We start from the raw sequence: 24,680 nt of genomic DNA on the forward strand, positions 1-24,680 counted from the left end.
TACACTGAGCATAATTCTTAAGTGCCCTAGGATTTTTGGAATGGTGAATGAGAATTGGCTTCAACTTAAAGTCACCAGCTGCATTAGCCCTAGATAGTATCTTCTTCCCATAGAAGGCTGTTTGATCTACGTTGAAAAGCTGTTGTGTAGCATAGCCACCTTTATTAATTTTCTTAGCTAGATTTTCTGGATAACTTGCTACAGCTTCTGCATCAGCACTTGCTGCTTCACCTTGGACTTTTTGGGAGACAGCTTCTTTTGTTTTTTTTCTTTCCTTTTTTTTTTTTTTTCTTTTTTTTAGATGGAGTCTTGCTGTGTTGCCCAGGCTGGAGTGCAGTGGTGTGATCTTGGCTCACTGCAACCTCTGCCTCCTGGGTTCAAGCGATTCTCCTGCCTCAGCTTCCTGAGTAGCTGGGATTACAGGCGTGCACCACCATGCCTGGCTAAGTTTTTGTATTTTTTGTAGAGATGGGGTTTCACCATGTTAGCCAGGATGGTCTTGATCTCCTGACCTTGTGATCCGCCCACCTCAGCCTCCCAAAGTGCTGGGATTACAAGTGTGAGCCACCATGCCCGGTCCTACAGCTTCTTTTTTTAAACCTCATGAACCAACCTCTGCTAGCTTCCATCTTTTTTTCCTCAGCTTCCTCACCTCTCTTAGCCTTCCTACAATGGAAGAGAATGAGAGCCTTGCTCTGGTTTAGGCTTTGGCTTAAGAGAATGTTGTGGCTGGTTTCACCCTTTATCCAGACCACTAGAACTTTCTCTATATCAGCAAAAAGGCCATTTTGCTTTCTTATCATTAGGGTGTCCACTAGCGAAGCACTTTTAATTTCATTCAAGAACTTTTCCTTTGCATTCACAACTTGCTTAACAGGTGCAAGAGGCCTAGCTTTTTAGCCTGTCTTGGCTTTTGACATGCCTTCCTCCCTAAGATTAATCATTTATAGCTTTTGATTTAAAGTGAGAGATATGTGACTATTCCTTTCACTTGAATACTTAGAGGCCATGGTAGGGTTATTAATTGGCCTAATTTCAATATTGTTGTGTCTCTGGAAATAGTGATGCCTGAGGAGAGGGAGAGAGATGGAAGAAGGGCTGGTCGGTGGAGCAGTCAGAACACAATCAATTAAGTTTGCCATCTTATATGGGCATGGTTCATGATGCCCCAAAATAATTGCAGTAGTAACATCAATGATCATTGATTGCAGATCGCCATAGCAGATATAATAATAATAACAATGAAAAGTTTGAAATATTGCAAAAATTACCAAAATGTCACACAGAACACATGCTGTTCGAAAAATGGCGCCAATAGACTTGCTGGACTCAGGGTTGCCACAAACCTTCAATTTGTAAAAAACAAAACAAAACAAAAACCTCAGTTATCTGTGAAGTGCAATAAAGTGAAGTATGCCTATACTTTTCTAAGAAGCTGTGGACAAGATGTACTAGTCAGAGCGGCCTTGGTTCTAGTCTAGTCTTACTTCTAACTCACTATTTGACCTTGGGTAGTTAAGTTACTCTTGTTTTGGGCCTTGTTTTACCCAGCTAGAAGCAAATGATTGGGTAAGAAGTTCTCAAAGGTTTCTTCTGGCTCAGATGGTTTATGAGGCTGAATTGAATGTAAAGAACTTTGCACCTTATTCCCATAATCCTCTTGAGAATCCAAAACCTATAGCTCTTTCTCCAGATGAACAGTGTTCTGCTCACTGTATAGGGAGAATCACATAGACATGGTATTCACCCTCCAAGGACTTACAGGTTGTTGTCCTTCTTTCCTGTCCCCACCAGACAGCAGACAGAGTCTACTGGGAAGCAGGAAATTGGGATTCTAGTTCTGGCTCTACCAAAACATACTGTGTCCTTGGGCAGATCATTCCCCTCTTTTAGCCGTATTTTCATTTTCTTTAAAATCAACGGATTAGACTTGCTGCTTGGCTTCAACTACCCTCCCTCACCCCTCCACACACACTCCTCGCCCCCCCAGCCTCCTACTAGCTTTTCTGTAGGGTGCGATTCTTAGCTGCAGAAGCCCTGGGGTATAGTTTCCTTTCTTGCCGGGAGGGAGAAAAGCAAGATTATTTTTTAATTACACAGCTAAGATTAGGCAGCAATCTGCATTTTAAAATGTTATTAATAAGAATCTAAAACTGTGTGAAGAAGCTTTAGAGTTTGAATGTGAAATGAGTTGGGAAACATCTGTAGAGTCACTGGCCTGAATCAAGGATTTTTCTCAGGTTACCAAGCAGCTTCTAGGTGTAACTAGCAGTGTGATGTGCTGCTGGACCCCTGGAGGAACAGGAAAACCAAGACCTCAGCCGGCACATCTCAGAGCAGGGACTCATGGTCCAGCCTCCCATGTTGGTTCTTTGTAAACTGGCTTTAGAGAGTGATAGTCATAATGTTATTAACACCTGCATTTAAGAGGTTACGAAGTGCATTTATGTTTATTGCCTGCCTTTTCATCATAGGCTTGAGAGGTAGCTTGAGCAAGTTTCATTGCCTCCACTTGAGTTGGCTGGGACTTGTAAGTTTAATGTTCTTCCATTAGGAAAGGTGGTGTGCTGTAGAGGAGAAGCTCAGAAAGGAAAATGGGAGCTGGACACTGGTCCTGGGCCTCCATCTCCCTCCCCAGCGCTGCCTGTCTTCTTTCCCTACTTTATATTTCTCTATAGCAATTAAAGTCATTTGCCATAGGTAATGTTTTGTTGTTGTTGTTGTCTGTCTTTCTCCTCATTAGATTTAAGCTCCATGATGGGAGGGAGTTTTGTCTTTTTTTTTTTTTTTTTAATTAGAGACAGGTTCTTGCTCTGTCACTCAGGCTGGAGTGCAGTAGCATGGTCATAGCTCACTGCAACCTTGAATTCCTAGGCGTAAGCAATCTTTCCACCTCAGCCTCTGGAATAGCTAGGACTACGGGTGTGCACTACCTGTTCAGCTAGTGTTTTTTTTTTTTTAAATTGTTTGTAGAGACAGGATCTTGCTTTGTTGCCCAGGTTGGTCTCAAACTCAAGCGATCAAACTCAAGGCTCAAGTGATCCTCCCACTTTGGCCTACAAAAGTGCTAGGATTAAGTTTTATGTGTTCTGTTCAGTGCAGTAGCCTCTAGCACCTAGGACAGCACCTGGTATATAGAAAGTGCTCAATAACTATTTGTTCAATATTGTGAATGCCTGGATCTGTTTCTATCTATATAGGCTGTGTGACTTGGAAAATTATTTGTTTTCCTTAGTTTTGTTTTCTCTTTGGAGAGTAGGTTTAGATGGTCTCTGATATCCTTGGTGGTAACAGCAATACCTACAATTCCTACTGTTCAACAAACACTGAACACCTGCTCTGGGTCAGGCCCTGTGTTAGGTGCTGTGGGGAATACTGAGAGAATAAGAAAAGATCATTGTTCTTCACCCTTCAGTGGGCAAACTAAGATATGCAGTCAAATAACCCTATGTTTGGAGGGATAGAAAGTTGTTGAAACAGAGGTACAAGCACCACGCCAGTGGCTGCTAAAGGAAGAGGTGGCTTATTCTGACCAGGGGATGATAGGGTGCTTTAGGGAGGCAGCAGCATTTGAGCTAGGCCCTGAAGGGGGAGTAGGATTCCATAAGTGGGACAAGCAGGCTGACCAGCATTGCAGGCTGACAGGTGTTGCAGGCTGACCAGCATTGTGAGCTGGGGGCAGAGCATGGCCCTAAGGCCCAGGAAGGAGGAATATGAATATGCTTTTGGCAAAGGAGCAGTCATCCAACATTGAGATAACGTAGGTGCTTTGAGAGAGGCAAGGGAGCTACTGAACAAACTAGGATTGGGGCTTCCTGCCATGCTCTTGCCTAGCCTGGAGGAAGAAACCAGCCCGACTCCTTCTTGCTTTTCTCTGGGAAACCCTAACCCCATGTTGTAGATAGTTCTGCAGTCAGTCTTGGTGTTCCTCAGGGTGCAGTCTGTCTTCACTTCTATCACTGCTGTCCCCGATTTGGTAGCTAATAAAGTCAGTGGTGAAAATGGAGCAGCTGTGTGGAATACTTCTATGTTTTGGGAAATCAGACCTTTGCCATATAGGTCAAGGATGGATGAAGCTCACTCACTCATCAGCTGGGCTCTCTCTGTGCCTCCAGCCCTCGTGTGTGTCCCTGTGACTCTGAACAACCTCAGGAAGTCCTTGTGAATGTTCACTTTTGAAGAGCCAGTGTGACCAAGTGAAAAGTGGAGCTGAGGTCAGACAGACCTGTGCATCCCTTGCAGGACAATGACTGAGGGCACTGACTCTGGTTGCCAGGCCGCTGGGTCCCATCCTAGCTTTACCATTGAGAGCTGCTGGCTCTGAGCCAGAGACATAACCTCTCTCTATGCATTAATATTTTCATCTATAATTTGAGGATTATAATGCCTACTCAGGGTATTTCTGTGGATTAAAAGGGATAATCCATATGAAGAGTTTAGCATGAAATAGCCCTCAAAATATTAGCAATTATTATTATCATTATTATTGCAGCTGTGCCACTTACTAGCTATGTGATCTTGGACAAGTCATTTAACCTCTGTGGTCTGTTTCTTAATATGTAAAATGGGATTCACAATAATCATTCAGGGTTGATTAAATTATGTAACGTAATGATAGTGCCTAAAGCAGTTTTATACAGAGTCAGCTCTCAATAAATAAATTCTCCCCATCCCTTCAACTTTTGTTCATTCTCTTTGCAGGCTTTTTCTCCCCTTTTTAGTTAGGCAGCCTATATTTGGAAATTTTATTTCTGTATTAACTTAAAAAAATTCCAAGCCTTTTATTATGTGATATTGTTTATGATATGACTTTGGAAACTTGTGACATTTTACTAAAAAATAACAAACTATACAGTCAAGTTTTAATGTTTATTTACACTAGGAACTATATGAGTAGTCTTTGATATTAGAGTGCCTGCTTTATTTTTGGACAGTGGTCAGACTAAATATTCCAAAGGTGACAATAAAATTAAATTGTATACCAGTCATTTTAACACTGAAGATTTTTAGGCATCATAATGAAAATGTAGATCAGGGAGGTATCCAAGAGGTCATCTATTCCAGTCCTCTCGTTTTATAGGTGGGAAAACTGGGCCCCTAAAGGAGAAGGGACCTGTTCAAGGCCATGTAGCCTAGAAGAGAAGGCCAGGATTAGGCCTGAATCTTAATTCAAGTCTTATGAGTCTTGAGTTGAAGCTTCCTCTCCTGTCTTCTCTTTTCCAGCTTAATCTTGCTTCATCTTTCTTCTCCATTGTTCCCTTTCACTCTTTTCTTTTTCCTACCTTTAATTAATTTGTTTTGTCTGGTACATTAGAGGCTTCTAATGTGCAAGCCACTATGCCTGAATCTTTAAAAAAAAATCAAAATTCCATGATAGAGCTTTCAATGTTTTTTCTCTTTTTTGATTATCATTAGAGGCATTGACCCTAACACTTTGGTAGGTGGGAATTGGCTGAGAAGATTTAACAAAGTGGTAGAAATGCTGTGTGGAACCATGGAAATCCTTAATAAGGCTGTGTTGTTCAGTTTGGGAGAATAGTAGTAGTAATGGCCATTCACTAGTTAGTATGTGCCATACGCTTTATGGAAAAGTATCCTTGCAGCAATGCTACAAGGGAGATGCTTTTGTTTTCATTCTGCAGATAAGACTTAGAGTTGTTAAGTGGTTTGCTCAAGATTATGGAGCTAGTGAATGGTAGCTTTCAGTAGTGGTGAGTGAGAGGTAGGTCGGTTGATAGGTAGGGAGGTGGTTGGATTCATTTATTCTATTGTTCATTCAGGCAGCAGATATTTATTGAGTGCCTACTTTGTGTTGGGCATTATTCTAGGACACAAGAATGAGTGAAATAGCCAGTCCCCAGTACCATGGAGCTGGCTCTCTGGAAGAGGAGACACACATTAATTAAACAGTCCTAATGAGTGTGCATTTATAAACTGAGGTAAATGCTCCCAGGATGAGGAACATGGTCCTCTGAGATTGTTGCACAGAGGAACCTGATCTGAGTTGAGAAGTGGGCAGAGTTGAAGATGAGTAGGAGTTGACTAGGCGAATGGGGTCAGGGTAGTAGAGCTAGCTGGGGACAGAGGGAACCAGTATGGAGGCTGTATTAGTCTGTTCTCACGCTGCTGTGAAGAAATGCCTGAAACTGGGTAATTTATAAAGAAAAGAGGTTTAATTGACTCACAGTTCCCACATGCTGGGGAGGCCTCAGGAAACTTACAATCATGACAGAAGGCACCCCTTCATAGGGCGGCAGGAGAGAGAATGAGAGCCAGCAGGAGAAATGCCAGACACTTACAAAACTATCAGATCTCGTGAGAACTCACTTACTATCATGAGAACAGCATGGGGGAAACTGACCCCATGATTCAATTACCTCCCACCAGGTCCCTCCCACAACATGTGGGGATTATGGGGATTACAGTTCAAGATGAGATTTGGGTGGGGACACAGCCAAACCATATCAGAGGCCTTGTGGAGGAGCAGCATGGCACATGCTATACGGAAAGGAGTGTGGTGTGACTGCTTCCAGCACCTGTGCTCTGAGCTCTCTCCTTGCCTGTTTCCTGCTCCTTGTATAGGAAGATGATGCTAGGTAATTCTTGGGCAGTTAGTTCTGTGTTTGACTAGTCCCTGGGTGTTATCATTAAATGCCCTTTTTATAAAGTCTCTGTCCACATGGCAGAATGAAGGATGAGTTACAGAAGTCAGGTTCTTAGCTTCTAAGGACACAGAATGAATAACCCAGAGAGTAACTGGTGCTTGTATTTGTAAACAGGTGAATCATAAATATAACAAACCTATAGGTAGAGAGCTTCCTCCTTTTCATGAGTATATTCTAGAAGACCTTGTAACATCCTGGAATATTAGAGTTGAGAGGGACTGAAGAGGTCATGTGGCCTTTTCTCTGTCTTACCCATGGATTTTCTTTTTATAACATCTACCTCAGTTTGCTGACTCCATTTTGCTATCTTCAGTGACATTATATTCCCTTTTTGGATAGATACTGTCAAGAAAATATGGATGATCCTCTAATCTATCTTTCTATCACCTATAGGACTCCCTTCCCTAGAACAGGGTAGAAATTTCTCTTCCCTGAAGAGCTCAGACATCCCTGGAGCTACTTCTCATTGTACCTGTAGCTATGGCTGCAGCACCTGCAACCCTTGATGGATGGTAAAGGAAGTTGGCCTCCTGAATATTCATCATCCACCCACCCTACCTGCAGAGTATCCCCTGCTCTCTGTGGTTTGCATCTAGTAGTCTTTCTCCTTACTCTCTCCCCTTTCATTTATATTTGACTATTTGATAACATGTCTGCAAAACGCCCCAGGAGAGTTAAATAATTTGGTAATGAAATAACATTTTATGATTCCCATTAGCGGGACCCTTGATGTAACATCTCTACACCTTCATCATCTTCCTACTCACCTTGAAATCCTGAAATCTCAGAATAATGTTTATTTCCTCTCCTTTCCTTTTAAAATCACATCTAATGGGGTGCCAAGCCCTGTAAATTCTTTCCTTTTTGTTTTCCTATGACTTCAATTCTACTTTAGGCCTTGATGCAACCTAGGCTTGTGTTATGGTTGTTGTTTCTTTCTTTTCTTCTCTTTCACTTGCTACCTCTGTGACTTTGGGTAAGTACCTTGTTCCCTGTCAGTAACATGGGGATGGTAAAAGTGCCTAACTCACAGAGTTGTTGCAAGAATAAGCAGGATTCTGTACAGAGAATGTACATACTTTAATAAATGTAATTTAATGTACATACTTTAATAAATAAATTAATGTACATATATTGGTGATGTGTTAGAAAATATTTTACTAATAGACATCAGGCATGTTGGCTCACACCTGTAGTCCCAGCACTTTGGGAGGCTGAGGCAGGAAGATCACTTGAGGTCAGGAGTTCAAGTCCAGCTTGGCCAACATGGCAAAACCCTGTCTCTACTAAAAATACAAAAATTGGCCGGATGGTGGTGCATGACTGTACTCCCAGCTACTCAAGAGGCTGAAGTGGGAGAATTGCTTGAACCCAGGAGGTGGAGGTTACAGTGAGCCAAGATCATGCTGCTGCACTCCAGCCTGGATGATGCAGCGAGACTCTGTGTCAAAAAAAAAAACTTTTTTTTTTTTTTTTTTTACTAACAGCAACCAAGTTTAGGGTACCCCTGGTCTGGAGGGTGAGATCCAGATCCAGCCATGGCACTTCCCTGTGGCTGGCCCCAGCCTGGCAGTCTTGACTCCCCTTCTAGTCTCCTTCTCTTGTGACCCTTATTCACTCTCCTGCTTTTTGATTTTTTTTTTTCTTTTCTTTTTTTTTTTTTTTTTGAGACAGAGTCTCCCTCTGTTGCCCAGGCTGGAGTGCAGTGGTGCCATCTCGGCTTACAGCAACTTTTGCCTCCCAGATTCAAGTGATTCTCCCACCTCAGCCTCCCCAGTAGCTGGGACTACAGTCATGGGCCACCACACTCAGCTAATTTTTGTATTTTTAGTAGAGGCGGGGTTTCACCATGTTGGCCAGGCTGGTCCCGAACTCTTGACCTCAGGTGATACTCCCGCCTTGGACTCCTAAAGTGCTGGAATTACAGGCGTGAGCCACTGCGCCTGGCCACCTTTTGATTTTCATGTCATTGCTCATCCCCTCACGCTGCTCCTGCAATATCCTCCCTTGGTCTCCCATTTTCTTTTCTTATCCAGAAGTTCACCTTAAATGCCTCTTGTTCCCTCAAGCCTGCCAGGACAATTCTAGTTCCAGACCCCTTAAGTGTTCTTTCTCCGTACTTCTCATTTGGCCTTTGTCGTTTTCTGTGGTGTGTTAATATCTTTTGCAGTCTATACTTCTTGGCTCTGTAGTTATTCTGTGCTAATTCTTACACGGACGTGCCTTACAAATTGTGTTTCACTTGCTGACTTTGTTTTGAGCTATTTTGTCATCTCTGTCATTTATCATTTACCTGGAGACACATACCTATACTTTTTGGATGACATTAGTGTATCTATTTTTTTTTATCATAGTAATATATAATCCTTTAAGGAGAAGATACGTTTGTTAAATTTGTGATTTGAATCTCCCTGGATTTGACAGCATGCATCAGCTTGATGCAGACATTCATCTACAGTGTATTAATGAGCATTTTTTATATGTGGATTCATTGTTTTCTTTTACTCCAGATGACATAAAATCATCATCCATGTGTTTAGTGCCTTTATTTCAGCATTTACAGTCCTGAGTTTTACATGGGCTCCTGGGAAGAAGATTATTCTAGTGAGGAAAGCTGGATGGTACACAGAGCATATCCATTTAATCTGGGTTTTCCTCTTCCTCAAACATTGTAAAAATGGCTGTTTCATCAGCCAAGTTTTGTCAGTTTGGGACAGCAGCTGTGCAATCATTGGAGATACCATTGGCCCTGGAATCAGAAGACACAGGTTTAAATCTTGATTCGACTATTTGGTTGTTGTTTGAACTCAACCAAATCATTTAACTCTCATCATTTAACCTCATCTATAAAATAAGCTTAATACTCTATATGCCACAGCATTATTGTGAGGATTGAGACAGCATCAATGAATGTACTGGGTACCTGGGAAGAGGTCAGTAAATGTCTGTTTAAAAGAAGAGGAAAAATAAAAGGGTCTCTTCTGTCCTGGGTGAGCCTTCTGATGCAGAGTTTATTTTGAGGAGAAACAGACAAGTTCAGAGTGCATTAAATTTAGGCTTGAGACTGAAGACTGAACATTAAGTCAGCCTGGTTTCTGGACTTGTCTTAACCAGAATGTCTATGGTCTCCCCAGAGAGTATGAGGATTAATTAGTTAATCTTTGTAAAGTGCTTTGAAGGTGAAAAGTGCTCTGTAAGTGGAATGGCTGAATTGCTATCAGGGATATCATAATGGTGGCACCATATTCTGCCAGTCTTGTCTGTCTTTGACATCAATAATCAATAACAGGAAAGCTCTAAGATGTTTTACTTCATATGAAAGAAAGGATTCAGTGTGTGATTTCTGGTAAAATTATTTCTGTAGTCTTAGAGATAACAACTTCCTAGTTTTTCCCAGCAGAGGAACGGTCATTTAAGCAGCAACAGTCTCATCCCCTGGCTTCTTGGGAACCTCCTGCTGGGCAGTCTGGTTAGAAATCCTAGCTAGCTCAGGTAGAGGGACAATTTGCCAGTTTTGGATGCCCTATGGGTCCTGGGCACATGGGTTTTTAAGAGGCTAATCTTGCAGAAGTCAAGGAAGAGTGTTGAGTGATTATGCAGTGACTAGTGCTTAATAACCAATGCAGAGTGATACCATGGGCTAGTAGAAAGAGATGTGGCTTAGCTGTGTGACCCTGGGTGAGTCACTTCTCTGAACCTTAATTTTTTCACCTGTCAAATGGCAGCATAGTAGTTGATGAGTACAATGATAAAGGTGGCTCACAGGAGGGTGACTTTCACGCTTTCTGGGGAGAGCTGGGGAGTCAAGAAAGGTTTCATAGAACTAGTGGTACATGAGCCGGACTCCAAAGGTGGAGCCATAGTTTACCAGCTAAGGAGAGGGCGTTCTTAGCAAAAGGAACAGCACACAAAGAGCCGTGAAGTAGTACATGTGAATGGACCTACTCCCAGCTCTCATAATAGACGAGGTACCCCAAATACCCTGTGAGCTACACAGAATTTGTTCCCTCTTTGAGGAAGCCCAAAAGTCAGATTCCTGTAAACTGCTTGGTATCTACCTTAGTGTCTGCTAGCAGGCTGATGCTGAGAACTGTTTCCCTGCAGAGCCTTGTATCACTGCAATATTCTGACATTTCCCCATGAATCTATGGTTGTTTTTTTAGCTGACACTATAAACCATATGTTGAATGTGGGGCCAGATGAAGCTTTGATACCAAACACAAAGTATGCAGTAGTAGATTTGTCTAGAATTTAATATGCACTGCTCTGTGTTTTGTCTCTAAAGCAAAGTTTTTCTTTGTTAAAATAAACATGTATAAAGAATTTATACAACGCACATGGTTATGCATATTTATTGCAGAGAATCTGTTAATAATCTATGCCTCATCAGATTTTGCATTTCTGTTGAAATAACAAATGTGGCACTTGGTACAACTGAATGAATTTGGTGAATTTTCTCTTATCTGGGAGAAGAAAGTCCATTTCTCCTTTTGCAAATCTCATTTTCTTTTGTCATTTTTAGCACTGGCCAGCTTCCCATGTGGTGCATGTGGGGGACTAAATGCTTTTCTGGCTCCAAATGGTTTTGCCATTTTTTTTTTTCTTCTCTCACTCCCTTCCCTCTAGCACACATAAACACTTGCCTTAGGATGGTTAGAATTGCTCCTTTGGGTAAGAGCATAGATTCTGAAAGGTCCCTTTATGTTACAAGGAGGGGAGAGCAAATGAAACTGGCCATTCGTTGAGCTAGGCCCTAAGAGATTGTGGAGTGGAGAACTTCAAAGTGGCTAAATGGGGCCCTGCGTTGGGTGGGGGAGAGGGGAGCCTGACAACAGGCATCTGGGCAAAGCACAAGGAGTGTGTGGGGAAGGGAGGGAATGGAAGGCCATAAAGCATGGTTGAAGTATATCTATAGTCATATCCATATCTATATAACATGCAAGAGCAGAAATTGTAGAATGAATCTCTGCTTGAATCCAGCTCTAGTACTCACAGCTTGTTTGATCTTGGGCAAGTCATTTAACCTCTCTGAACCTTAGTTTCCACATCTGTAAAAATATGAGTGCATGTGCCTTCTTTACAGGAAGATAGGAAGGCTCCTGGTAGGTGGTACTAAAATAAATGTCACACTTTCTCTTGTAATGCATTGCCTACCCATGAGAGCACAGCTGTGGAATGTAGTCTTAATTCAAATAATATTTGTTTTTAGAAACTGGCAAGATGTTTACCTGGGGCCGAGCAGACTATGGTCAACTAGGGAGGAAGTTGGAGACGTATGAAGGCTGGAAACTGGAAAAGCAAGATTCATTTCTTCCCTGTTCAAGACCACCGAACAGCACGCCTTCATCTCTGCATTGCTTAACTGGAGCAACTGAGGTAGGAAGTGACTTCTCACAGATGTAATGTGTCCCTTTTTCTTATCTTTCAGTGAATCATTTACTGAGAGCCTACTGTGTGCCAGGCATTATGGATAGGTACCATGTAGGAATCTGAAGAGTTCCTTGCCCTAAGGAGCTCATGCTTTAATGTGGTCAAAAGTCAGTTACCCAGATAACTGTACTGCAAGGCAGACTTTGTGTAGTTCCTTGGAGGTTCAAAGTACTTTGGATCTACTGTGAAGAGCAAGAAATGAATTCAGGGTACAGAGATTGGCCTAGGCTTCGAAAATGACAAGGCTGGCCAGGCACGGTGGCTCACGCCTATAATCCCAGCACTTTGGGAGGCCAAGGTGGGCAAACTGCCTGAGGTCAGGAGTTTGAGACCAGCCTGGCTAACATGGTGAAACCCTGTCTCTACTAAAAATACAAAAATTAGCTGGGCGTGGTGGCACACGCCTGTAGTCCCAGCTCCTTGGGAGGCTGAGGCAGGAGAATTGCTTGAACCCAGGAGGCGGAGGTTGCAGTGAGCCGAGATAGCGCCACTGCACTCCAGCCTGGAGGGGGGTGGGGGCAGAGCAAGACTCTATCTCAAAAACAAGAACAAAAACAAAAAAAAAGGAAAATGACAAGGCTTTGATCTGTGCTTTGGAGGATGGGTCAGACTTGAGCAAGCAGTTGTAAGACAGAAATTTTAATTGTGCACAACAGCTTGAAAAGAGTCACGGGGGTAGGAAAGTGAAGAAACTGTTTTGGGGACCACTTGGTGGTTCAGTTTGGCTGGAGCATTGGGTATCTGGAGGGACAATTATGAGGTAATTTCAGAAAGATGGGCTGGAACCTGATCAAGAGGGCCTTTAATACTGAGCTAAATATTTTATACTCATGTTTATTTTTCCCAGTCCAGAGAACACTGTAGTTCAGTTGCTTATTCAAACCCCTTTGATTTTCTGAAATGGCTTGATTTCTACATTTAAGGCAGGAATCTTAATTTCTCCAGGGTGTGTGTTTCTGTTACTAAATTTTACTTTACTGTTACCCTTTAAAAAAAAGAAAAGGCTAGATTTTTTAGAAGAATGGGGATGGCCACACAGGAAATGTGCCTCTGAACCCAAGGTGGCTTAATGAAGGAATTCAGTCTTCATTCAGAGTCTGTCAAAAAAATTAATAAGCTAGTGAGACTTCTGTAATTAGCATCAGACTAATGACAACCCTCTTCATACCTAGAGGGCTTCCCTTCCCCAGGGCCCTGCCTGGCCTCCTCCTTCCGGGTATGTAGGACGCTTCTCAATTTCTGCTTTCACATCCCAGCCCTGGTCTTCCTGGGCCTTTTCTTAGTGCTAGGTTAAGTGTGTCTATCTTTTCTTCTCTCTCTCTTGGGTTGAAAAGGAACTAAACAATACCACAAAGACAATTTACATGTAATAATAATGAAACTACTTAGTATTATGGAAGATTTCCATAATCTTACCACCCTAAAACAGCTACATTCCTTTTTGTGTATACACATGTCCATACTTCTACAAGTCGTACCAATAGCATTTATGATGTTTTGTTTTCAATCTTTATTTTATCACAGATGCTTTGGTTTTTTCCCTCTTGGTCTTTAAAATGATCATTTAAAATGGCTATACAGTAAACATTACGTGATTAGAAGGTTCTGGGATTTCTCAAACCATTCTTTGGATATTAGACATTTAGATCATCCTTTTTTTTTTTTTTCCCCACCACTAGTGAATCTCTGTTGAACTGTTTCCTTAAGATATGATCTTGGGGATGCAATGACAAGGGCAAAGGTCAGGAGCATCTTTATGACTTTTGATATATTTCTTTAGATTGTGTTTGGCAGAAGTTGGCTTTACCAGTAGTGAATAAGGGAATGCAGTATTTAAACTAGTATTATCTGCTTAGTGAGTTAAGGTGCTGAGAGCCTTTAAATAGTGCTTTAGACTCTAGTTTTTCTTTGTCTTTCCAAGATCATTTAAGACTTTGTGGTCAGGTAGTACAGTAGTGGAGGAACAGAGGATTCTTAGATTTTTCTGAGTCTCTAGTTCTATTGGCAAGATGAGTATACCCTGTGTAATAATACCTAAGGTATTGGTATTGGTAAGGATAACATGCAAAGTTCTTGACTTAGTAGGCGCTCAGAAACTGTTGATTCCATTCTCTTCTTACCCTTTGAAATTTTTTAATGCCATGTGGTAGCCACAGTATGCAGCACTGTGACAGACATGACCAGTGCAAAATTTAGTCTAAGAGCCTGACATTGATGTGAATTTTATGTAGCTTATCAGGAGCGGGCTTGAGCCCTGAGCCCCCTGGCAGCTTCATTTTAGAGCTCCTTCCTTCTAGCTTCAGTCTCTGGGATGCTGGAGTGTAGACGCTCTGGTCTCATTTCAGGTTCAGACTCCAGGCTATTACTCTCTGGTAAATTGGGTCTGGGAATTATCTCCAGCTGTGGATATCCAGGTCTGGCCTGCTAGGCATATATTTGCTCGAGGCCAAGAGAGAGCCAGGCCAGGAGGCAGCTATATGCTACTAGGAGTGGGTTCACCTTGGAGAAGACAAGAGCCACACTAAACTAGGTGCTACCCTGGTCATGGGCTTGGCCAGAGAGGTGCCGAGATACCTGGAGGCGCAGGAACAGTGTTGGACTAGGCTGATGTTTCCTGACCCTCGAGGACCTGAGTGTGGCACATAGCTGACCAATTGTCTGTAATTCTTCTTAATTGCCTTTAATGTCCAAGGGATAAGCAGGAGGAGGAGTGAACTGTCTGGTGTCTCAGATAGGATGTCTGCACAGAAGGGTCCAGAAGGATAGCCAAGCAGGAGAGGAAAACACAGGTAGACAGAGCTGACTGTGGTATAACCATCCCTTCCTGGGAACCAAAGAAAGCAAAGAAACACAAAGTTATTTAGTGCTTATTATAGGCCAATATGCTAAATGCTTTGCAGATATTATTTTGTCTTCATGATAAACCTGCGTGCAGGTGTTACAATTGCTGCTTTGTGAATAAGGAGACTAAGGCTAAGAATGGGTAAACTCAACTGGCCTCTGCTGATCACACAATAGGTAAACAGTGAGCCTGGGTCTTGAACTTGAAGTGCTTGAAGAAGGTCACATACTCTATAGATAAAGTGAAATTGAGGTCCTTCTTTCTATGTGCCCTTTCCTGGGTGGAACCCTTTGCTGGGTTCTTGAAGTCTGGGAATAAGGGTCTCTAATTCCCTAAGTGTTTCAATTCTTTTCTTCTGAGCCATGTCTCCTCTCTAGCCGGAGAAACACTTTATTTGAGATTTTAGACCTTGCAGGCCTTCCGTTAATGTTCTTACAGTGGTAAAAACTTCTGTGTTTCATTCACTGTCAGTTTTACCTTAGATACTGGGCCTCTCTAGGCACTCCTGGAAAATTCAAGGGTGGGTAGTACAGTGATCTGGATTAATCCCGCCAAGCACATGTCAGGGCAGGGTGTGTGTGAACAGGTTTGTTTGCTCCTTGACTGCACATGTATACCCCAGCAGCTCTCTACTTTCCAAGCCAGTTTCATAGCTAAGGTCTCTAATCCCTAGCTGCTAACTCAACTTTGGCAAACCTGGGAATGTTAACTAACCTATAAGTTCCAGGCTTCTTCAGGACCACGTCAGCTTTGCTCTGATTCTTTGCCCTGCCTCTATTCTCTGCCTTTGTTTCTTGTCCCCACGCCCTCCTATTCCAGTTTAGGTTGTGGGACTTGGTATGATGCCGCTGTTCCTTATTCCCTGGACCTCAATAGAGTGCTCCTGCTCTCTGTTCAATTCTTTGTGTTTCCAAGATGAAATCCCTGTCTGGTCTTCCCAGAACTTGCAGTTCAGCTTTGACTGTCATCCCTATGGCTGTGCCCTTATTGCCTAGGACGGACCTCAGTGACACTGCCTTCTTGGATTTCTTGCCCACCATCCCCACCACTGGCTGTTTGTGTGCTGTCCCACCTTTTATGCTTTCCTGGATCTCTCTGACATTTACCTCCTTCTTGACTTTTGAGTTCTTGCCCATTCCATAAACATTGCTTGACACCTGTCGTGCACCAGTGTTGGCTATACAGTGGAAGTGGATGGGGAGGTGGATACAAGGAGGAGAAATACACGGTCTTTGCCCTCAAAGAACTTCCAGGTATGTAAGTTAATATCTACTGTATAGAGTGAAAAGTGCTACTAGAAGTATATACAAAAGGCCAAAGGAGCACTAAAGATGGAATGGTTAATTCTGAAGACACTAACAAAAAAGAAATGTTATTTGAATTGGGTTCTTAAAAATGCATAGGAGTTTAGCAAAGATAGAAGGATATCAGGCCGAGGGACAGCATAAACTGAAATTGAGTCTAGATTACTTTTAACTTCTGATGCAATCAGGATGCCTACCCATTCTAGTGGCTGAACCTAGTTTTGTAATCTGGCTGCCTGTCTAGCCTGTCCCATCACTGTCTGAAGGAAAATGACCTTCACATACATTGTCTCATTCGATCCCAGCATGATGCTGTGAAATAGGCCAGAATAGGCGTGGTTATTCCCATTTTGTTATTCAGGAAACTGAGGCCAGAGAGGCTAGGTAGGAATTAGAAGATCCAAGGCAAACAGCTTGATTCCCAGTGTTTCTAAGGACTTTCTCTGGGCTCAGTCTGCAGCCACAGTCCTGACTCATGTTCCTGGTTTAAATTCTGCCCACGTTTGGTTCAGGAGCACCAAATCCCAGCCAGGGAACTCAGTATACACGTGCATGTGTGTGCACATACAGTGCCATTGGAGCAGGAGCAGGAAACGTGGAAATAAAAGTTAAACCAGAGATTGGGTAATTGTCAAGCCCAAATGCCATCAGCTCTCATTTGCAGCAGGACTAAAACTGCTAGAGGATCAACCTGTGCACAGGGTCTAAGTGCAATCTGTCGGAATGAGTGGGAAAGAAGCTATTTTTAGTTTGCAGAGTCACTCACTCAGCTGTGTTAGCTGAGGTTTGAGCCAGGCCCCTACACTTTCCACAGTGTTATTTCTGAAGGAGAAATACCACTTGAATGCTTGTGTAAAACCCATTAATGAACCTGGAAGTTTCCAGGGCGTCTTTGTCCTACAGCTCCCTCGGAAGACTGCCTTTCCTGAATGACCTTCCTCCTTTCCTATATTTAATGCATTTCTAATTTTAAGTTTGTGTCAAGACTGTGGGACTTTGGTGCCCTAAATAACACAGAAATCTACCACCAGCAATCAGCTGAGTCCAGAGGGCTCTGACAGAATTGAACACAACCTGAAAAAGCATTCCCAAGTGGCTCTCTGTTAAGTACCCACAGCATCATTGCTGTTGCTAGAGAAGCATGAGGTCTCTGAGACCATGGGCCCAGGCAGCCCAAACCTTTCAGTTGTAGCAGGGTCCAGTGTTCTAAAGCCCACTGGAAATGGGATAGCAGCGCTTTAAATGGGTAGTAGTGTTCACCCGAAGATGGTTTCACTGGAGATTTAAAAATCTAGCACATCTGTGCTGTAGCTGCTGACATAGCAGGGGAAGAAATAACACAAAACAAACCTCAAAGTGGTGGACCGGATTTGTCCCTGTGAACACTCAGAAGAGAGGAAGAGCTGTCATGTTTGAGAGAGATGGTGAAACAAGCACTTAATACCACCCAGTATTTTCTTATTTATATTTATCATCTCTCTTTTCTCACTAAAATAGAAAATCCAAGAGAGCAAGGGCCTTGTCTGTCTTGTTCAAAGATGTGATCCCAGTGTCTAGAATAGTCCCTGGCACCTTGTGGGTACTTAGTGAATGTTTACTGACTGAATAAATGAAAAATGAATGAAAGCAATGATTTTGGAGGTATGTACCCATTTTCACTGCTTCTTCTCTTCTTCCCCATAGTCTGTGCTTCTCAATCCCAGGCCAGTTCGGGAATAGGCATTTCCATGTTTTCAGGCATTTGGTCATCAGATGCCCTGCAGAGCCAGCACAGATAGGCTGTGAGCCTGTATTGTGCTCAGAACAGCCCTGAAGTTTCTTGCAAAGGCTATTGATGATGAGCCTCATAGTCCTTTAGCACTTCACAGTTTGCCAAGTACTTTCGCACCTATTCACCTTTGGATTTTCTTCTTTAATCCAATAGATGCTTGAGTATGCCTGTCTGTCTGAACACAGCATTAGGGTAGGGGAAGCAGAGAAGAGGGGAACAGTTTCTGCCTTAGGAGCTTGTGAGTTAGTAGCAGGGCTAAGTTCACTGTAGGACAAACAGAATGTGACAAAGTCTTTAAGAGAGTCTGGCAATGAAAATATGTTGATCCTGTCCCTTCCCGTGTCTTGATGACCTTTTCTTTCTTGCATTTTCAGTCCCTGTGGTTTTGCTGGGTTCTGCTGGGTGGGGGTGGGGGCTGGGGTGGGAGGTTGTGACTGGAAAGCCTTCCTGAATTGGAAGGCTTGATGTTAAATTAGTGCTCAAGGGAGCAAAAGTAAAGTAACAGGGGAATCTTGGCAAGAACTTGAGGAGGAAAGCAGAGGAAGAGCAGCCAGATAGAGACTGAGTATTGACAGGAGAGGGAGAAGGGAAGCCAGGTCCTGCCCAGTCACAGAAGCCAAGGAAATGCCAGCAGGGAGGTCACGGAGGTTGGAGATGGAGTAAAGACTACTGGATTTGGTGACTGGGAGGCTGTGGCACTTGAGAGAGCAGCTTCAGTGGGAAGGTAGAAGCTAAAGCAGGAGCATAGCAAATGAGTGAGCGGGTGATGAGAAATAGAGGCTGTGGGTGTGAGTAGCCCTTCCAGGAGATTCTGGTCAAAGAGCATGAAAACAAGCCTAGTACCTTGAAGAGAGAGATTGGTTACAGTTTGTTTTGTAAGCATGGAGAAACCAGAGTGCGTCAGAAGGCTGAAAGAGAGATTTAGAGAGAGGAAGAAAACTGAATGAGTAAAGTTGCAAGAGGAAAGGAGAAGAATTGGAGCAAGGCCCCCAAGAAGATGAGAGAGAGGATTGAGGGCACTGTGAAGGGGCCAGTTCTGACAAGAAGAAAGGAGACTTTTTCTTTCTTTCAGTGCTGGAGTAAAGAAACAAGGGGATATGCGAACAGAGAAGTTTTGAGGTGGAGAAGAGAATGCTTTCATTGAACTGTGTACCTCTTTTGTTATCAGGTTTTATGTTAGTTTTATTTATTTATTCAACAGATGTTTACTGTATCCTACTGTGGGCCATGCACAGGCACCAAGAATTCACAAATAAAAGTCAAACTTGCCGCCCAATACTGCAATGTGGTATTTATTAGTAATGTAGTAATTATTAACATGCCCATTTCTAAATCAAACTTGAAGTTCTTTGAGGACAGGCATTATTTATCTTTGTATAATTAGGGCAAGGTTTGGTACAAAGTAAGTAATAATAGAATTGTGCTGAAAAAAGTGTGAGAGCTCATGTTGGTTGGCTTAAATCTTCGTGGTTAGATTGGAAGGCAAATTATCTGCTGGAGTGATGAGGTTAGAGCAGGGAGGCTACCTGGGAGGGACTAGTTCACTTTACTCTGTAATGGCTTCTTCCAGCACTGTCAGGTGACTGCCTGGAAATGAGAGAAGGAAGACACCATTATTGGCTCTGACACCTGAGTGGTGGGAAGGGCAGATGCTGCTGTCCTCATTCTGGGGGCAAGGAAACTGAAGTTGAGAAAGAAAGCTGTCACTTGCTCAAAGTCACAGTACATGGCAGAACTGGGACTTGAACCTGGCTCTCAGACCCCTCATTTTTCTCATTGCTAGGCCTGTACAACAACAGCTTCTTCTCTGGACAGTTCTGATCAGGGTGTGACCCTGGGCTCTGGCTTTGGGTATCACTGGATGGTAGTCAGGTCTAATGGAGACTTGGTGGGCCCTTTACAGGCTCTGCCTCAGTGTCATATCAGGAAAAGCAACAAGGAAAGGAATAGCCTCACTAAGTATTGGGACAGTAAGTTAATTCATGCTTATAGTAAACTCGTGCTGGCTGGAGTTGGAGGTCTGATGGACAGAGTCTTGAACGTAGAGCGTGACTTGGGTTGGACTTTCTGCTCTGTTTGTACAATCTGTATGATTTTGGGTCATTCAAAACCTTTCCAAGCCTTAGCTTTCTCATTCACAAAGTGCACATAATAATATCTGCTTTATCTTGCCCATAGAGTTATAGAAAAATGCAGATAGTATATATAAGGGCGTTTATAGACTGTAAAGTGCTGTACATGTACAAAAAAAGTTGTTTTTTAGGTTCATGACATATGAGCTGCTTCAGGTACAGGTTTTGTTAAAAGTATGGGTCAGAGCTGCTGTTTTGTCTTAATCACTTGAGATCTTAGGAGCTACATAGAACCACCGTGGATCTTGTAAACACTTCTTAGAACTAGAACCAGTGAAGATAGTGGAGCCTAGATGCTTGATAATCCAGCCAATCTCCATGCAGCATCAGAGTATGAATTCCTGTTGAGGCAGCCATCAGCATTGACAGCAAGGATATCTCTGGCTTGCTTTGTTTTCAGCAGCAGAGGAAATTCATCAGCACTGATTTAAAGTCCTAGTGACCTCATATGTCACTACCATGCTCTGCGGAAGTACAACTGCCCCAGGCTTTGCCCAGGGTCACCCTGGAGCTGACCAGCTGTCTTTTGTTGCATTTGACCTTGAAAACTGGGCTGTCCCAGGGTGAAAGTAAATCATGCAGAGGTTTAGAGTGAAAACAGAAGGCAATGAGGATTTAAAGGAGGCTGCAGTGGTCTGCTGAGAGCAATTCTAGGTCTGTGAAGGCTGAATGAGCTGCACATGAATTGGCTTGTCAGGGGACTGAAAGTACCTCCATTTCTACCAATATTCTTCTAGTTTGGACCCTCATTATCTAGTGCCTAATACAGTGGCAGCCTCTTAGTTGGTAACCCCTTGTCTCTAGTTTGGTTTCACCCCAGTTGCTCACAACCAGTTGCCAAAGTGATGTACTGAAATAGAAATCTGATTGCACTATGCTCTTTTTCTTTAGACTCTTAGAAACTACAGAAAACGTTTATTCCCATAATAAACACTTATTAATAGCGCTTTCTATATGAAAGAAACTTAGCCAAGCATTTAAGATATGGTGGAGATTAAGACCCAGCCTCTAGAAACACACAACCCATAAACTGCATAGCCAGTGTGCAAAGAATGGAGTCATTAAAGTGTAAGCTCCAGGACTGTTGTTGGCCTTGTTCACCACTGTCTCCTCATCACCTTGAATAGCACCCAGCACACAGCAGGTGCTGAGCAAATGATTGTTATAGGGATGAATGTGTGCCCTTACTTTCTGATGGCTTCCTATCCTGAATGAAGTCTAAAATCTCTGGATTTTCATAAGAAGCTCTTCTTGATCCAGCTTCTGTCAAAATACCCAGCCTCACCTTCTACCAGTCTCTCCCTGTATTCCGCAGTTCATCTATGCCTAGCCAATAATGCATCAGGTTTTTTGATACTTCTGGGTCTTTGCATGCTGGTTCTGCTTCCATTTGCCTTTGGCTTCTTGGACGACTACTACCTATTTCTCAGTAGCTAACAAGGATGATGTCTTATAATCATCTTGGTATTCCTACCACCCAGTCTTACAAACATGTCTCTTCTTACTTTCCCTATTGAGTTTTTCTTCACATGGTGTCATTATCCACCTTTCTTGGCTCTGTTGAGCAGCTGTCCCTGAAGCACTTTTCCACCCTCCCTTTACTTCCCCTGCCCTTGATTTAGGCCTGGAATTTGTTGGGCTGTTGGTGGCCTGGCTCTGGGATGTGATGAGCCCTGACCTCGCTTTTGCCTTTCCTAAACACTTTCTCCCTCCTGATTTGGCCACATCCAGACAGCTAGATCTCTCTCCCAGTTCTACTTGCACAAAAACCCTACCCTGAGCAGGGTATGGGTTTTGCCAGTCCCATTGCCAGGGATCGGACTCAGTGTCCTGGATCCTTAGTCACTGTTTGGGACTTTGTTCTGAGTGGCTCATTCCCCTATATAAGGCCATCTGCTTGATTCCAAGGGCTGCTGTTCCTTGGAGCTTCTTGCTTGGAAGCCTTCTGACCAAGGGGACCTCCTTGTTGTTTACACTGACCTGAATTAAGCCTCTCTTTGGCAGGCTCCATTGGGTACTTTATATTGGATAGCTGCCTTACGAGCGAGCCCTGTAGTTCCCCATCTTCCCCAAAGATGACTGCCGTCTGGCTCCAGCCTCTTCTTTGCCTGAAATGTCCTGAACCACTGAAGCCTTGCCTGGTAGGCATCTCTTGAGGTAGATAAAGAGAAAACATTCCTCTTGTCACTTCCAAGGAAGCAAAACCACACCATTCCCTTGGGATGCAGCCTTTAGACCCCCAAGATCCCTGGCCAGTTGTTAGAGGGACTGGTGAATTGTGACTAGAAGGGGGAGGTTAATCTTTGTATGGTTACATAATTCCCTTTGTGATGTAGTGGTTCTGTCTGTGGGGACACTGCCAGTGGTGGCCGCCACCTCCTGCATCTGAAGATTACTGTTTGGAAGAGAGCTCTTTTTACTGGATGTCTGGTGTCATCCAAGACTCGGGGAGACTGGCTATGGGTAGCAGAAATGGAAGGAATCAGAGATATCTTTGCAAAAGGAGCAACTGCTACAATAATTAATTGTGAAGCCTCTGGCTTTTCAGAGGAACCAGAAGTATAAGTGGAAAGCAAAGTAGGAGGTAGAGTGGGGTCCCACTCACAGGTGCTGGGAGGCTACTGTGGCTCCCACAGGGGCCTCCCCATGTGCCACTTCAGGAGACCTAGCTGGCTAGGGAAGGTTGCTCATGGCTGCTGAACAAAATGTTTATGTCACTGTAAGCAGCACCCCCAAGACTGGGTGAGGAAAGTCCCTTGCTTCAAAAAGGTGATTCAGTAATTTTTTAGTTTCTTCTCTGTGGTTTTATTTCACTGTGGTCCCCACTGGTAAGATTTCTTATTACTTGCATGGAGCATGCGTATCATTTGAAGATAGGGTCTGCACGAGGGAGCAACAAATAGGGGAAGGACTTGGAAGAATCAAGAGACTACACTGCGGCTTGATCTTTGGACAGCTGCTTTTACTTCTCTGAGTCTCAGATTTTGCATCTGTCAAATAGATATAATAATTCTTGTTGGATTTAGCTTTGTAAGTTGTCAGAATGATGTCAGAGATGTGAAAGCATTTTATCAACTATGAAGCAATAAACAAATGTACGTTTTGTTTGTAGATTTCTTACATGGGTTTTTAGGAAACTAATTTCTTGTAGCACTTTGGGAGGCTGAGGCAGGTGGATCACATGAAACCAGCCTGGGCAACATGGCAAAACCCTGTCTTTACAAAAAACACAAACATTAGGCATGGTGATGTGTACCTGTAGTCCTAGCCTCTTCGGAGGCTGAGCTGGGAAATGGAGGTTGCAGTTAGCTGAGATTGTGCTACTGTACTCCAGCCTTGGTGATAGAACAAGACTCTGTCTCAGAAAAAAAAAAAAAAAAGAATGGATTAGGAACAATTGGATTTTTTAAAAGAGGTAATGATAATGTTAGTTCCTGTTTGTCGAACATTGACTATGTGCCATGTATTATGCTAAGCACTTTATAAGCATCACTTTTAATTCTTAACACATTCCCATGAAGCACTATAATAATTTACCCTTATTTTGTAGATGAGGGAACCAAAACCTGGGGAGGTAACTTATTTAAGGACAAAGCTGGGAAATAGCAGAGCTAACATAGTGGCAGCAGTGTGGACTACAGGACATACAGGTGACTGGATGGTGGTTTTCCAGGTTGAAGGGCAAAGATGTGACTGCGGCTTGGTGCTCACCCCAACTCCTAGAAGTCCAGATGTGCCAGTCTTCTGGCAGAGCCTGTAACAGCTCATTCTTCCCTCCCTTGGTGTCTGGGCACAAACTAGTGGAGGTAAACAGAGCCACCCAAGAGGCTTTCCTTCCCCAGAAACCACCATTTTAAAGCTGGTACAGTATAGCATGCCTTTGAAGACTTGAGAAAAGATATTTTAATTCCTCATGATTCTTTCTTCGGTTTGTGTTCTGTTTCTGTTTACAGTGGCGGGAAGTATGAGTTTTGAAGTATCTCAGTCCTAGTCCCCTTACCTGCACATCCAAAGTGTACCACTTTACAAGGCTCAGATTAGAGCTTGCCCAATGGAATCTTTTCTGGACAACTTCAGTCGCCATTTCAAGTATGAGCTACTGGAGGATAGGCACCATATCTTGATTGTGGCTCTAACTTTAGTGCATGACACAGTGCCTATCAGAAAGCAAATGGTTGGGATTTGTTATTGAATTGAATGGAAGTCTTAACTCAGAGTTTGAATCACCTATTAGTATTTGATTGTATTGTAACATCTGATTATCCCACGTGTGGTGGTCTTCCAGAGGAAAGTATATGTTGCTACTGAGTGGGCACTGTATCTTAAGATTTTTTGTGCGTCATACCCTGTTAGGCAGGGAGTGAGGGACTAGGTCACATAGCAGGCACTTGGAGAAGCCTTGGGGGCTCCCTCTCCATCTACTCTGAAGCAGGCTTGGAGAGATCTGTCATGAGATAGCTGTATTGGTTGCTAACAGAGTCATAATGTATTAGTTCTGGAGGGAGAGAAACAAAAACAGAACGCTGACTCCTCCAG

The 24,680-nt window shown here is 43.1% G+C and overlaps 1 protein-coding gene and 1 long non-coding RNA gene across 12 annotated transcripts in view; one reads left to right on the forward strand and one right to left on the reverse strand.

The window, feature by feature from the left end:
- SERGEF (secretion regulating guanine nucleotide exchange factor) overlaps positions 1-24,680 on the forward strand; it is a 237,365-nt gene that overhangs the window by 41,904 nt on the left and 170,781 nt on the right. For all 10 annotated transcript variants that reach the window (XR_010121291.1, XR_010121292.1, XR_008658416.2 and 7 more), the window contains exon 9: positions 11,875-12,041. Coding sequence is in view for 4 of the 10 variants with exons in the window: in XM_055282206.2 (XP_055138181.1) it covers positions 11,875-12,041 (167 nt within the window). In the remaining 6 variants the exon portion in view is untranslated. The remainder of the gene's footprint in view (positions 1-11,874; positions 12,042-24,680) is intronic.
- On the reverse strand, positions 19,289-24,293 carry LOC129484357 (uncharacterized). 2 transcript variants are annotated; one of them, XR_008658420.2, is made up of 4 exons: positions 24,145-24,293; positions 23,401-23,499; positions 22,125-22,295; positions 19,289-19,599 (listed from the first exon to the last, which is right to left on the reverse strand). It is a non-coding gene; the product is annotated as an uncharacterized lncRNA (long non-coding RNA). The 2 variants fall into 2 exon arrangements; XR_008658419.1 differs by lacking the exons at positions 23,401-23,499; positions 24,145-24,293 and having other exon boundaries at positions 22,125-22,459.

This window comes from Symphalangus syndactylus, chromosome 6 (genome assembly GCF_028878055.3).
Source record: "Symphalangus syndactylus isolate Jambi chromosome 6, NHGRI_mSymSyn1-v2.1_pri, whole genome shotgun sequence".
NCBI classification, from domain to species: Eukaryota; Metazoa; Chordata; class Mammalia; order Primates; family Hylobatidae; genus Symphalangus; species Symphalangus syndactylus.